Here is a 16,307-nt window from a genome sequence, read left to right as displayed (position 1 = left end):
CCCCCCGCAGTCCTCAGAGAAGCCCTCTGTTCCACAACCTCAGGCTCATGTAGAGATGGTGAGGAGAGACCACGAAAAAGAACAGCAGGATTGGCTGTATTTCAGGCCAGTACCTGGGAAGGGTGACCTCTCTCCTTAGGGAACAGGTTTGGGTAGGCTCTGGGCCCCTCTGGTTTGTAATCCATGGGAAATGCTCCTTTGTCCTTCCACTTGTAGGGGGAAATAAACCAAATAATACCTTCACTAATTAAGTATAGCATTCTGACAGCAGAGAGTGGACAGGGTACAGGAAAAACTCTCAGCATGAAACAGTCTCACAGAGAAGACCCACAAGGTAGCATTGCCTTTGCAGTTGGGTTTTAATGAAAGATCCAAGTCCTTCAAGACTTACATAAACATTGGGCAGTGGGATAGAGTAGAACAAAAGGGTCCATCTTAATTCATTTTGGAAAATTAAAGAGCCTCTTTGGATTACACAACAGCATACTTGGCCTGCAGTGAGAGCAAATAAGCCTTTCTGGTTGCTAAGAGACCCATAATTTAATCCCCTTCCCCTGATCTACATGTGAAGCCCAGCAGAAAGAAAAAGAAATGAAAGCGATTTTGATAAGCTTTGAAAATAATGCCAAATCCAGCAACGAGAAAATCTTACCTTTTGGATGGAAAGTTCCACAGGAGGTGAAAGAGTCCCCTCCCCCTGCTTTTTTTCCTATACTGCAGCTGCAAAATTAAAAAGTTTGTCTTTTCTTTCTTTCCCTCCTTCCATTCTCCATATCAAACATTGTGCATACCTCAGGAACTTGATTGTCCACTGGGAGAATTGTAATGTTAAAGCAGATCCCATGCAGAGTGCCACCATGCTGGTTACTGATGGAAAAGGTGAACTGGACATGTCGGAGATGAGGACCTATATCTTGCATGGGTGGCATGTAGGCCACTTTCATATAGTTCACAGCATGCTGCAAAGCAAATTGAGAATGGACATATGAGTATTGATTTGCAAGGATCAGAAATCTGTGTCCAAGAAAATCATCATGTTAACTGACATTGAATACTGTAAATACCATCACCAATTTAAAGATTCTCAAGAGTTCTATGTAATAAATCACATTTTCTATACATAAGGAAGAAAAATGAAAAAGAAATTAAAATGTCTAGTGCTTAAAACCAGCCAGCTCTATAAAAGGAAGGAGACTAGGGTGAAATACTAGGATGAAACACCTCTGCCTTCTGGTAATTGTGTGATATGGGTCCAGCTGCTTAAATGTGTTAGGCCTATTTTTTTTATTTGTGAAATAAAAAAAAAAAGTACTTACCACATGGGGTTCACATACTCATTTACAACCTCTAACTATGAGGAGATTAAGCCTAATTAGCTCCAAACCACAGAAGTATCTGCTGCCTAAGCACTCATCACCATTACTGTGACCCCCATAGGATCATCAGAGTAGAGTCCATAGGTGAACACACAGTGAAGGATTTTGGAAGGTGGTTAAGTATTCTGAAATGAATTGTGCCCCCTTCATCACCCTGCCAAAATCAGATATGCTGAAGTCCCAATCCTTCCTACCTCCAAGTGTGAACTTATTTGGAAATAGTGTCATTATGTATGTAATTAGATAAGATGGGGCCATCCCAGGGTAGGGTGGACCCTTAATCCAACGTATCTGTTGTCCTTGTGATAGGAGGAGAGAAAGACACAGGGAGTCATGTGATAACAGAGGCATGAGAGTAACATATCTCCAGGCCAAGGAGAACCAAAGATTGCAGGCAAACTGCCAGAAGTTAAAAAGAAGCAAGGAAAGATTGCCCTAAAGGGTTTCAGAAGGAGCACCACCCGGCCAGTATTGTGATTCCAGAACTGTGGCTTCCAAAGCTGTGAGGAAATAAGTCTCATAGCTTTACACCACTCAATTGGTGGTATGTTGTCATGACAGCCCTAGGACACTAATGAACGAAAAACAGTGAGTGAAGTGAATTTGGTGGAATAAAAATTCAGGCGTGGGGGATCCCAAATCAGAGTCTTGGTGCTGACAAAATAGAGGGGATGGGGAGCTGTATTAAATTATGACAAGATTCTAAAATCATACCCAACCTGATAAAGCACTTTCAAATAGATGTCACATGCTTAGTAGAAACGTGCAAGCAGAATGAATAAAAAACCTCAAGCATTTGTGGCAGATGTCAAGAGCCAACATCCTCAGGTGCGACACTAAGCATGTCATATCTTCTCAGAGGACACATCATGTGGTTCAACATTATAGCAAATCATCATACCTGAGTAAATGACCTCAGCCCCAGGGCTGTAGGATTTTTGGTTAGCTTTGGTATGCTGTCCACCATGAATAATTTCCCAGCATCCAAATATCTAAAGAGAAATACAGGAAAGAATATATCAGCTAATTTTCAAGCTAAGAAAGGTGAAGTCAGATGGCTAATACCAAATTTTCAAAAACTAAAAGACCTTATCATGAGAAGAAATAAAGTAATAAAGTGTTCCATCTTTATATTCCCTTCTTATGTTAGGGGCTACTAGCCTTAGGTCCAGTATCACCAATTCCGCCCTCATCATGATTGCAGAAAGTATGTACAAAATTTTTTGCTTTACCATCATGAAAGGGAATCATTATCCTAAACATTCTAAAATTTTTCCTTGTTACCATGTATACAGTACCAGCCTAAAATATATTCATACTACTTTTCTGGATTGAGATCATAGAATATGATAATTTCATGGCCTGTAATATCTAAAAAAATAATGTTATGAAGACCTTAATACATTTTACCAGAAAGAAAAATCAATATTATTTTTAGAAAATAGGAATTGAAGACCATTTTCAGCTACCTATGCTGAAAACAATGCAAGCACTTACTAAGGAATAAGACTTTTAAAGGGAGGTATGATACAAGTTTGAGGCAAAAGTAAATGCTAAATTGGATATAAGTTCCCACTGGCCAACAAAGCAATTGAATCATAGTACTACTATATATGGACACTTTTGATTGTCCAACCCCAGTAGACCATATGATGACTTTTCAGATATACCTGTCATTGAAAGAGAAACAGGGAGGAGTGGTTATTGTGTAGAGCAGCTCCCTATCATAAGATTCTGTATCTAGGAAATGTAGATGCTTCTTCGTTATGTAGGCCACCTCCGTTTCCTTGACAACCAAATGCCGAGAAACCCCAGGAGCCTCTTTTGGAAGCTGGTCATCCACTGGAGTGATATGGATGGTCACCACCTGGAATGAAAATACACTATTCACTTAGAAAACACCCAAGAGGATGTCCCACAACCACCCAGTCACAGTTAAGATGACATTCAAAAACTGTCATTGATAATACACTTCTGTCAAATGATTCAGGAGCTACTAAGGAGGTGACCTAAAAATGGAACATCCTTTACTCATTGGATATTGTATTCTAAAAATATAATTATCATAATTATAGTTAATTCAATCAGAAGGGCTATAGAAAGGGCATAGAAAGCACAAAATGGGATCCTTATTTTGTTTTCCATCTCCCAACAATCTATGCTTTCTCTGATACTTCCTACTACTCAATCATTGGTCCTAACAACATTAACATACCTCTTGATTCCTCCTTCTCCACTCACATTCAACACATCACCAAGATTCTACTTGTAAAATCTCCCTTAGAGAAACTACCCCAACCTGCAGGTGTCATTCCTACTTACACTGGCCTAGATCTTACCACTTCTTCCTTGACTGCTCCAGTCTTCTGTAAGCCCTAACTCTAATCACTGATCTAGGTTTTTCATATCTCTAGTGTTATCTTTTAAAAATACAAGTCAAACCTCCTTAAAAATCTTAAACAAGCACCAAGGAAATATAGAAGTATTCAAAATCCTTAGCCTGGCATTCGAGATCCTTCACACATCCTCTATTTTCAACTTTATTTTTACCCAACTTTCAACATTAATTCAGCACTCTAGTTGTACACAGTGGTGGACCATGTCTAGCCCCTCAATGACATGTCTATGTTTTGTATCATTTTTCTTCAATCTACTACACTCTGCTCTTGCTTTCTTTAGCAATCTGTCTTTATCGCCCTTAGAGGAGGCTCTTCTTCAAAACACCCTTCAATTTCTTTCTTTCTTTTTTTTTTTTTTGGAAGCCACAGACAGAATTTATTAGATTTTGCAGAAGCATGAGATAATGTACCACAAAATAGTTTGCTTTTACAACCTAAAGTATGGTAGGAAGTTGTCAATGCACAGTGTAGTCAGCAAAAAGAGAAACAGAGCAGTTTCACTTTTTTTTTTTTTAAAGGTGATGGATGACACCTGCGCTTGCCTTCAATTTCTCAGTTGGAATTAATTGTATCTGAATTTTGTCTTAAACATTCTAAAAATATTTTCTTGTATTGATGTATATAGTACCAGCCTAAAGTATCCCTTGCTACAGTTTTAATTTTGTGTCCCTTCAAAAATTAATGTTGAAACTTAATCTCCAATGCAACTGTGTGAAGAGGTGGGGCTTTCATGAGGCAAATGGGTCAGAAGGGCTCTGCCATGGCTTAATGCCTTATGAAAAGGCTTGAGGGCATGAATTCATCCCTCCATCCTTTCTGCTTTGTAAAGACGCAGCATTCACCCTCTCCAAAGGATGCAGCAACAAGGAGCCATCTTAGAAGCAGAGAGCAGCCCTCACCAGATACAGAACCTGCTGGTGCCTGAATCCTGAACTTTCCATCCAGAATTGTGAGGATTATGTTTCTAGTGTTTATTAATTACCCATTCTCAGATATTTTGTTATAGCATTATGAACATGACTAAGACATCATTTAAATAACATACTTATGTCATCATCTTGTATTATCTTTTTCATAGACTGAAAATTCCATGAGGGCAGGATCGTGGTAGAGTACAAACTACATTAAATGAAACAGTAAGCATTTAAAGTCCTTAGTGTGCTGTTTACATACTAGCAGTTAATTGACCTTGAACATGTTACTCAACTTTTTTGCTGTCAATTTTCTTATTTCTAAGTTAAGCTAAATATTAACCTCACAAAATTCTACAAAGATCAAATATCATTATGTAGTTCAGATGTCTGGCATGTGGGTAGATGCTCAATGAATATTACACTCATTTCTGTATCTCCACAACATCTTGCACAATACCTTGTGGAGAGGAAGCATTTCATCAACGACGCTAACTGAATCAGTCAACAGACCCTGTTGGTGATTTTAAGCAGTCTAAACCACACTCACAGGTTTAGGTCATGCTAGATAGTAAGAAGAAATGGCCAAGCTGCTTTTGACATCACCATTAACTCTTTAGAGTAACCCATGCTTGGTTACAAGAATGCTGTGACTTCCTCCCTCTGGAAATGGCACACTGCATATTGCTTAACATTGTGGGTCTTTTCACATTCTGCCACATGAAAATAGTCTTACCTTGGTTTTGATTTATTTTGATGTTGTCATTGAAGCACAGATCAGCAATGACAATTTTGTCTATAACAATGGTGTTTACAATACCAATTTGAAAATGAAGATAATTCCCTTTTAGACTAAGATGAAAATCAGAAACTAAAATATGATTAAGCTTTTGTTATGATATAAAAAGACCTAAACATCAGTCACAACCTATAAGTTGTGTTCCCTGGCAGAGATCATTTAACCCCTTGGGGACTCAATTTTCTTCCTTTTTCTGTACTTTAGACAATAACAATGGCTTTTATTATGAGATATATTGTCAGGATCAAATAAGACAGCAGCACAGTGAGTACTAGTACTTAGTAGGTGCTCACAAAGTTAATTCCTTGTCTATATCCTTTTGTTATTTTTACAAAAGCTTACAGATGTTTACTATCCATTATGAAGCATTTTTGATAATTAAAAACTAAAGCCGGTTTATCAAAATAAAGGAACACAATGATAGTCATTTCTCTAGTCTCCTGGAATCTGTGTCATGATTTTTTTCTCTAATTATAGTATTTTGCTAATCTACAAAGTTCAGAAATTCTCTATGGGACCTCCCAGCCATACTGTGGATCAGTGAGTCCCCACTTAATTGAAAAACTGGATTTAATAAGGAAACAATAGTTATTGTGCCTTCAAAGAGACCATTTTCCACGCTAATTTATTCTCCGACGTATTCTTTATGTAAAAAGAATGTACAACCAGGCTTTTTTATACCCCTGTAGTAATTCTTGGTGGGCACATTTTTCAACATGCTTTATGATTGCCTAAGTTGATGTTTCTTTAAATATTTATGCATGTTCAAACAATTATTGTGTGTGTGTCTGTGGGTGACAAAAATCCTATTTTAACAAAATCCACAGAGAAATAAAGCATTCTCTTTGTACTGAAATCTGGTTGTAACAAAAGACATTATTAAACACCCATTCCCAGGCAAAGAGTGGAGAACTAGTGCTCAAGCCGATCACTAGGCCATTTGCCCGCTATATTCCCCCAACTCCCTGCAGTCCACTTATAGCCACAAGCACACACAGACTTGTAAGGAACCTGAACATAATCAGAAAGTGAAAAATCAGTATTCAAAATGACATAGTCTGACCTTGGCCTCAAATTCAGGCTCCAATATAATATTCCATCAGCTGGCACCTGACTTGCTTGTAGGCCTGAATTCTTGATCCTTCCTCTGCCCTAAGCTCTGATTCCTGCCTGATTGTTATTTTGCTTCTTCTTTTGAGAATATTCAGAATCATTTCTCACTCTTGTGAACTACTTCCAAGGTCTTTTGCCCGCCCTTCTAGATATAGTAGTTTGTGCCAAGTTTTTAGGGAAATACACTAGGTGTTTTTTTTAACAGGGTGACTTTATTATTTTTTTTTTTAATTTTTTTTTTTAAAGAGAGAGGGAGAGAGGGAGAGAGAGAGAAAGAATTTTAATATTTATTTTTTAGTTATCGGTGGACACAACATCTTTGTATGTGGTGCTGAGGATCGAACCCGGGCGGCTTGCATGCCAGGCAAGCACGCTACCGCTTGAGCCACATCCCAGCCCAACAGAGTGACTTTAAAATGCTGTTGAGATAGACATGTAGTGGTGTCAAATGAAGCTGAGGACATAGACAAGTGTAAGCTAGAGAAATAGTCATCCTCTGGTATCTGCAGGGAATAGGCTCCTGGACCCCTCATGGAAGACAAATCTGTGGATGTTCAAGTCCCTTATATAAAATTGAATGGTATTTTCATAAAACTTAGGCATATCCTCCCATAAGCTTCACATCATTTCTAGATTTCTTATCATATCTAATATGATATAAATGTTATACAAATACTAGTAGTATAGTATTGTTTAGAGAATAATAATGAGGAAAAAATGGTCTATATTTTCAGTACAGATCCAATTCTTTTTCTAATATTCTCTATCTTTAGTTGGCTGAATTTGTGAATGCAAAACAGACAGACAGCCAACTTATTTGGGAACCAGAGGATACGTGGTACATAAAGACAGAACAAATGCGTAGACTTGTCTGTCTCTTAAAATCAGTTAAGAAGGAAGTAGGGCTGGAACACTGATGCATGCAGGTAAACCCTGCAACTTGGGAAGCTGAGGCAGGAGGATAGCCAATTCCAGGCAGCCTCAGCAACTTGGCAAATCTCTCACTTAGAGAGACACTGTCTCAAAATAAAATAAAAAGGCTGGGGATTTAGCTCAGTGGTAAAGTGCCCCTGGATTCTATCCCTAGTACTACCAAAAAAAATAATTATTATATATNTTTGTGTGTGTGTGTGTGTGTATATTTATATATATATATATATATATATATATATATATATATATACATAATACATATATACACACACATATATATATAAAATAATTTAAAGGAAGCAGATGAAAATGTGGTTATGACCTCTTTAAAAATTTATCCATCATAGGGATAAACTTATATAAGCAGATCTACAAAGTTTAGTCTGATTTATTTGACCAGATTTAGAAATAATTCCCTTTGATTGTTTCTATTACCTTGGACTTTACTGAAGAGAGATCTTACATTCATATTTGTGCATATAACACAATGATGTATAAAATATGCAGCAACAAAAGAAGATAAAAGAAGTCAGCAGGGTATGGTGGTGCACGCTTGTAATCCCAGCGCTCAGGAGGCTGAAGGAGGATCATAAATTCAAAGCCAGCCTCAACAATTTAACAAGGTCCTGAGCAAATCAGCAAGATCCTGTCTCAAAATAAAAAGTGAAAAATAAAAAGGCTGGGGATGTGGCTCAGTGGTTAAGCATCCCTGGGTTCAATCCCTGGTACCAAAAAAAGGAAAAGGAGAAGTCCTAAAGATTTACTTTTAAAAAGACACAGAGTCTTCTGAAAGTAATATGGTGTTCTAACTCAGGTTGAATAGATACAAAGGATTAAGAAATAAATCCTATTAATAATTTCCATTTTTAACTTATCAAGGCAATTAAGGAATCAAAAAAATTTAACAAAGAAATGCAGTATAATACAGTGATGAAAAGAAAGGGTTGTTATTTGAAAAGTATTTGACTAGTTAGTCCAAAGGCAGATGAACTGAGAGTTTTATTCATTCCTCAGTCCATCTTAAAAGGAATAGTGGAGATCCCTCAATTTCAAAGCTCCCTGACATCATTCTTTACTATCATCTCCTTCCATTAAGTCATCTTAGCAGACAGATCAATAGCTCAATCATCTGTACATTAGCTAATCTCATTGACTGTGAAATTATGAGAAGATATCATATGACAAACAAGACCCATGCTTTCAGTAGTCATTCTAGAACAGGTTTGAGATTTGCTTCCAACCATAAACATGTTACCTGAAGATAATAGGTATAAAATGCCTGGCACAAAATACCATATATAGTAGATGTTTACTTAATTTTGGCTGTCCTTGATTATTTTATTTGTTGTTTTTATATATACATTACAGTAGGATGTATTTTGACATATTATATATACATTGGGTATAACCTATGTGGCTTCATCACTATAGTAAGCTGATTTCAAGTCCTTTGGATATACACCAAGGAGTAGGATAACTGGCCTAAATGATGGTTTCATTCTAAGTTTTATGAGGAATCTCCATACTGCTTTCCAGAGTGGTTGCACCAATTTGCAGTCCCACCAGCAATGTATGAGTGTACCCTTTTCCCCACATCCTTGCTAATCTTTTATTGTTACTTGTATTCTTCATAATTGCTATTCTGACTGGAGTGAGATAGAATCTCGGTACAATTTTAATTTGCATTTCTCTAATTGCTAGAGATATTAAACACTTTTTCATATATTTTTTTGATCATTTGTATTTCTGTTCAGTTCTTTTGCCCATTTATTGATTTTATTTTTTGTTTTGTTTTATTTTTGGTGTTAAGTTTTTTGAGCTCTTTTTATATCCTGGAGATTAATGGTATCTGAAGTGCAGGTGGTAAAGATTTTCTCCCATTCTGTAGGCTCTCTGTTCACGTTCTTGATAGTTTCCTTTGTTGTGAAGAAGCTTTTAGTTTGATGCCATCCCATTTATTGATTCTTGATTTTACTTCTTGTGCTTTAATAAGAGTCTTATTGAGGAAGTCTATTCCTGAGCCAATATGATAAGAGAGTTAGGCCTACCTTTTATTCTAGTAAGTGCAGGATCTCTGGTCTAATGCCAAGGTCCTTGATCCACTTTGAGTTGAGTTTTGTGCAGGGTTCAATGTGGGGATTCAATCTTAATTTACTACATATGGATTTCCAGTTTTCCCCAACACAATTTGTTGAAGATGTTATCTTTTCTCTAATGTATGTTTATGGAACTTTTGTCTAACCTGAGATAACTGTAGGTATGTGGGTGGGTCTCTGAGGTGTCTTCTATTCTGTTCCATTGGTCTTCAATTCTATTTTTGTGTCAACACCATGCCATTTTTCTTACTATAGTCCTGTAGTATAATTTGAAGTCTTGTTTCATGATGCCTTCTGCATTACTTTTCTCACTAAGAACTGCTTTGGCTGTTCTTGGCCTCCTGTTTTTCCAAATGAATTTTATGATTTTTTTTTATTTCTATGAAGAACATCACTGGAATTTTAATGGGAATTGTATTAATCTGTATAGCACTTTGGGTAGTATGGTCATTTGACAATATTAATTCTGCCTATCAGGGCTGGGGTTGTAGCTCAGTGGTAGAACGCTTGCCTTGTATGTGTGAGGCCCTGGGTTCAATCCTCAGCATCACATAAAGATAAACAAATAAAAATAAAGTTATCGTGTCCATCTACAACTAAAAAATTTTTTTTAAAAAATAACTCTGCCTACCCAAGAAAATGGGAAATCTTTCTATTTTCTAAGACCTTCTTTAATTTCTTTCATTAGCATTCTGTAATTTTCATTGTAGAGGTCTTTCACCTCCTTTTTTAGATTGATCCCCAAGATTTTTGTTGTTGTTATTGTTATTTGAGGTTTTTTTTTTTAGGCTATTGTGAATGGAATAGTTTTCCTGATTTCTCTCTTTCAGCTGATTCACCATGGGTGTATAGGAATGCAATTGATTTACAGCTGTTAATTTTTATACCCTGCTACTTTGCTGAATTTATTTCTGAGTTCAAGAAGCTTTTTGGTGGAGGTTTTTTGAATTTTTTATATTTCTTCTAAATACAGAATAATGTCATCTGCAAGCAGGGATAGTTTAAGCTCTTCTTTTCCTATTTGTATCCCTTTAATATTTTTCTAGTAATTGCTCTGGCTAGGGTTTCAAGGACAGTATTGAATAGAAGTGGTGAAAGAGGGTATCCATGTCTTGTCCCAGTTTTTAGAGGGAATACATCCAATTTTTCTTCATTTAAAATGATATTGGGGGGGATAGTAGAGGATAGGAAAGGCAGCAGAACACAACAGACACTAGTATGGCAATATGTAAATCAATGGATGTGTAACTGATGTGATTCTGCAATCTGTATATGGGGTAAAAATGGGAGCTCATAACCCACTTGAATCAAAGTGTGAAATATGATATATCAAGAACTATGTAATGTTTTGAACAGCCAACAATAAAAAATTAAAAAAAAAATGATATTGGGCAGAGGTTTAGTGTACCTTTTACAATGTTAAGGATGTTCCTATTATCCCTGGTTTTTCTAGTGTCTTGAACATGAATGAATGCTGAATTTTGTCAAAATTTTCTGCATCTGTTGAGATAATCATGTGATTCTTGTCTTTAAGTCTATTGATGTGATGAATTACATTTCTTGATTTCCATATATTGAATCAACTTTGCATACCTGGAATGAACCCCACTTGATCATGGTGCACCACCTTTTTAATATGTTTTTGTATATGATTTGCTGGTATTTTAATGAGAATTTTTGCATCCGTGTTCATCAGGGATATTGGTCTGAGTTCCTTCCTTGACGTGTCTTTGTCAGGTTTTTTTTTTTTTTGTTTTGTTTTATTTTTTTTATTGTTGGTTGTTCAAAACATTACATAGTTCGGTGAAACTAGCTCATAGAATGAGTTTGGAAGGACTCCCTCCTTTTCTATTTCATGGAATAATTTGAGGAGTATTGGTGTAAGTTCTTCTTTGGAGGTCTGGTAGAACTTAGCTTAGAACTTAGAAAATACATCTCGTATTGGGCTTTTCTGTGTTGGTAAGCTTCTTATGCCATCTTCAATTTCATTGCTTGAAATTGATCTGTTTAAATTTTCTATATCCCATTGATTCAATTTGGATAGGTCATATGTCTCTAGAAATTTGTCAATGTCTTCAAGATTTTCTTTTATTGGAGTACAGATTTTCAAAGTAGCTTCTGATTATTGTCTGTATTTCAATAATATCCATGGTGATGTTTCCTTTTCACCACAAATTTTAGTGATTTGAGTTTTCTCTCTCTTTTTTTTTTCATTAGCTTGGCTAAGGGTTTATCAATTTTGTTTATTTTTTCCAAATCCAACTTTTTGTTTTGTCATTTTTTTTGAGTTGTTATTATTGTTTCAATTTCATTGATTTGTGCTCTGATTTTAATTATTTCCCATCTTCTATTGCTTTTAGTGTTGATTTGTCTTTCTTTTTATAGGGCTTTGAGATGTAATGTTAGGTTATTTATTTGGTGACATTCTATTCTTTTAAAGTATGCACCTAGCAAAATGAACTTTCCTCTTAGAACTGCCTTCATAGTATCCCAGAGATTTTGACAAGTTGTGTCATGATTCTCATTTACCTCTGAATATTTTTTTTTATTTCACCCCTCATTTTTTTCTACTATCTACTGGTCATTCAATAGTGTATTATTTAGTCTTCAGTTGTTAGAGTAGCTTCTATTTTTTATTTTAATGTTGATTTCTAATTTCATTCTATTATGATCTGATAGAATGTAAGGTATTATCTCTAGTTTTTGGGTTTGTTTGTGTTTTTGTTTTTTGTATTTTCTAAGAGTTGCTTTGTGGCCTTAAAATATGGTCTGTTTTATAGAGGATCCATGTGCTTCTGAGAAGAAAGTGCATTCAGTCCTTAATGGATGAAATATTCTATATTTGTCAGTTAAGTCTAAATTATTAATGGAATTTTTTAGTTCTATAGCTTCTTTATTTAGTTTTTGTTTGGAGGATCTATCTAGTGATGAGAGATGCAAGTTAAAGTAACCAAGTATTATTGTGTTGTGGTCTATTTTATTCTTGAAATTGAAAAGGGTTTGTTTATGTATGTAGGTGCTCCACTGTTTGGGGCATAGATATTTACAATTATTATGTCTTGCTGATGTATGGTTTCCTTAAGCAGTAAGAAATGATCTTTTTGGTCCCTTCTGATTAGCTTTGGTTTGAAGTCCACTTTATCTGATATGAGGATTGAAACCCTTGCTCAGTTTCAAGATCCATGTGGATGATATGTTTTCCCCCATCCTTTTACACAGTCTGTGAATGTCTTTGATTATGAGGTGTCTTGGTGATAACATATTGTTGGGTCTTGTTTTTTAATCCAATCTGCCAATCTGTGTCTTTTGTTGATGAGTTTATGACATTTACATTCAATGTTATTATTGAGATATGATTTTATTCCCCGTAATTTTGATTTATTTATTTTTAATTTGAATTAGTTTCTCCTTTGATTGATTATGCTTCTAATGTAGCTCCTCCCTTTGCTGGTTTTCACTTTTATTTTTCATTTCTTCTTCATGAAATACTTTATTGAGTATATTTTGTTGTGCAGGCTTTCTGGTTGTGAATTCTTTTAACTTTTGTTCATCATGACAGGTTTTTATTTTGTAACCAATTCTGAAGCTTATTTTACTGAGTTGGTATTCTTGTTGGCATCCATTTTCTTTCAGAGATTAGGATATATTATTCTAAGACTTTCTAGCTTTGAGGGTCTGGGTTAAGAAACCAGCTGAGACTCAAATTGGTTTCCCTGTAAATTTTGCCTGTCACTTTTCTTTGGAAGGCTTTAAAATTCTATCCTTATTCTGATTAACTTTGGTTTGAAGTCCACTTTATCTGATATGAGGATAGAAACCCTATGGTAGGCATTTTCACAATGTGTGTTGGTGTGGGTCTGTTATAATTTTATATATTTGGGGTCCTGTAAGACTCCTGCATTTGGTTTTCCATTTTATTCTTAAGGTTTAGGAAATTTTCAAACATTATTTCACTGAAAAGATTATGTATTCCTTTGGTTTGTATCTCCAAGCACTCATCTATCCTGATAAATCTTAACAGGTCTTTTCATGTTATCCCATATTGCTTGAAATTTCTCTTCATGGTCTCTTAACATTTTTTCCCCATGTTCAACTTTATTTTCTTGATCATTTATTTTTTCTTCTTTGCCTGAAACTGTCTTGTCTATTGGTGATGCTTTCAATTGAATTCTTAATTTGGTTATTGCTATCTTCATTTCAAGGATTTCTGACTGATTCTTCTTCAGGATCTCTATTTCCTCGTTGAAGTGATCTTTCACTTATTGTACTTTCTCTCTGATTTCATTTCTTACATCATCTTTTATCTCATAGATCAGTTTAACCATGAACTTTCTGAACTATATTTCTGACATTTCCTACACTGTGGTATCAATGGAGTCTACTGTTGAGGTAGTTTGTGTTGTTTGGGATGGTTTGTTCCCTTGATTTTTATATCATTTGTATATCTACCCATCTATCTGGATGGATCTGATGCTGCAGAGTTTCTACCTTATGGGTTTATAGTGTCCCTCTGTCACTAGTATCTCACAGATTGGTGAGGGGGGTGATAGTAACAATGTATGCAAACAATATATAGGAGTAGAATAGGTCCTATTTTGATGTCTAGTTCCTATTTTGATATCTAGTGTTAATTGGTATAAAATGTAGGAACAGTGGGATCAGCAATTTCCATCAGTAAAAACAGTTCATAATCACGTATTATGTCTGGCTTAAATCAAACAATAGGTATTGTCTTTGCCTTCTGTTGTATTGATTATTGCTGTGTCATTGGTGGTAGGGGTAGACATTATGTACCTCAAGTAGTATTAAGAAGTGTTAAGGATAGAGTTGAGTATAAGGAAAGAAGAAAAGAAAGGAGGGTAAAAAAGTGTTTGCAATTTCAAAGGGTAAGTAGGACAGATACAGTGATAACTTAGGATATGTTGTTAGTCTGAAAGGGGATGAAAAATAGAAGAATATAAAGGAGGAAAGACGAGAATGGAATTTGGATATGAGGAATAGAGAAATGAGAGAGGGAGACAAGGAGGAGAGAGTAGTGATAAAAATGATACGAAACAAAATCCAAACAAGTTAATCCTAAGTCATAACCCTTAAAATATAGAACATGAAAAAATAACACCTTTGGGGGAAAAATGAAAGAAAGAAGAAAAAAAGAAAAACAAGGCAAGAAATGAGGAGAAACAAGTATAAATATGTGTAAGAATTTTTGAATCAGTCAGTATACCTTCAAATAAAACAAAAGTTCAATATGGAAACTCCAAATCAAAAGGCAACACAGAACTACTGCCACAACAAACAAGTCACAAGAACCAAAAAAAGAAAAAAAGATAGAGATAGATAGATTGATTGATTAATCAATAGATCTTGGTGAAACGTTAAGGATTTAAGGAGTTGTATCTACTATGGTGAACAAAGTCAGTAAGCAAGCACATGTGTTCACTGACTGTGCCCACCTGGTTTTCTTTTCATTTCTTCTTGAGGTATGATCTAAGCTTCAAGTATGGGCCATGGGTTGTGCATCCTTCCTTTTATTGTGTTGCTCAACATGTTGAAGGTTGGGGTTTAAGACTTTCTAATTTCTCTTCTTGGTAGTGTAGGCAGGCCAGGCTGCAGAGTGGAGGTGAAATGGTGTGCTGGGGAACCTGGACTGTGGGTGGATAGGAAAGCAGCTGGCCCATCCAGGTGGCAGGTGGATCAGGGCCTGGCACTGGATCCTGTGAGGCTGTGTGCTGGACTGGGCGAGTCTGACAGCTAAGCAGCATGTGGGGCAAGTTGGGGCCCAGCCATATCAGGGGCCTACCTCTTCTGCACCAGGTGGGTCAGGCCCAGTATCTATGGGCCAGCCATGAAGCTGTGTGCTAGACCAGGTGGGTCTGGTGGTGAAGCAGTGGCCTGGCATGCAGAGCTATGGGCCCATGGCTATGCTGTGGGCCTAGTCTCAGAGCAATGGGATGGGTTGGGGGCCAGGAAGGGATTGAGGCCGGGACACTGTGGACTGGGGAGCCTGAGAGCCTGTTGATGCCAGACTGATGCCAGACCTGGCAGTTCCCAGGAACCAATGGATGCCAGACTTGGGAGGGAGTCAGGGACCAGGTTGGGGCCAGGACCCAGCGAATGCCAGCCCCAGGGGGCCCCAGGAACCCAGTGGGTGCTGGACCAGCTGGCTGTGTGAGCTGAGAGCAAAATGCCCTCACACTCTCTTTTCTAATCTTCTAACCCGAGAGAGGAGTCTTCAAGGCTTCCTGGGCAGTTTCAGTGGCCCTGACTGCTGCAGGAGGGAAACTGATTACTGTGTGTGACACCCAAGAGATTTAGCAGTTCACGTGTCACAGCAGCTGTGTCACCTTAGAAAGCACACAGGGGAAATCAGCTGAAGCTTCTTTCTGACTCTTTTCTTCCAGAAGGATGTAAAGAAATTCCTGGGGGAACTGGGGATCCAACATGGCGGCGAGAGGGGAGGCAGCGCTTTCAGTACCTCCTCAACAACGGGATCAGAGAGACGCATGGATACGCTTAGATTCGACCTGCTGAGAAACTCCTAGCAAAATTCCACTAAAGAGAGACCGGCGGGAATTGGAAGGATTTTTGGAGGTGACAGTCTGCGCTAGACGAGTGAATCTCCGCCACGCAGCGCAGAGGTCCAGACCCGCCAGCCGCTGCCCGCGCGACTCGGCGACTGT

At 37.0% G+C, this 16,307-nt stretch overlaps 1 protein-coding gene across 6 annotated transcripts in view; it reads right to left on the bottom strand.

Moving 5' to 3' along the window:
• Frem1 (FRAS1 related extracellular matrix 1) overlaps positions 1–16,307 on the bottom strand; it is a 170,360-nt gene that overhangs the window by 84,575 nt on the left and 69,478 nt on the right. For all 6 annotated transcript variants that reach the window (XM_048783943.1, XM_048783944.1, XM_015502585.2 and 3 more), the window contains 3 exons: positions 3,047–3,243; positions 2,278–2,368; positions 792–959 (listed from right to left, as the gene is read on the bottom strand). In XM_048783943.1, coding sequence (XP_048639900.1) covers positions 792–959; positions 2,278–2,368; positions 3,047–3,243 — 456 coding nt within the window. The remainder of the gene's footprint in view (positions 1–791; positions 960–2,277; positions 2,369–3,046; positions 3,244–16,307) is intronic.

This window comes from Marmota marmota, unplaced genomic scaffold (genome assembly GCF_001458135.2).
Source record: "Marmota marmota marmota unplaced genomic scaffold, marMar, whole genome shotgun sequence".
In the NCBI taxonomy this organism is placed as follows: domain Eukaryota; kingdom Metazoa; phylum Chordata; class Mammalia; order Rodentia; family Sciuridae; genus Marmota; species Marmota marmota.
This window is presented reverse-complemented; position numbering and strand designations above follow the sequence as displayed.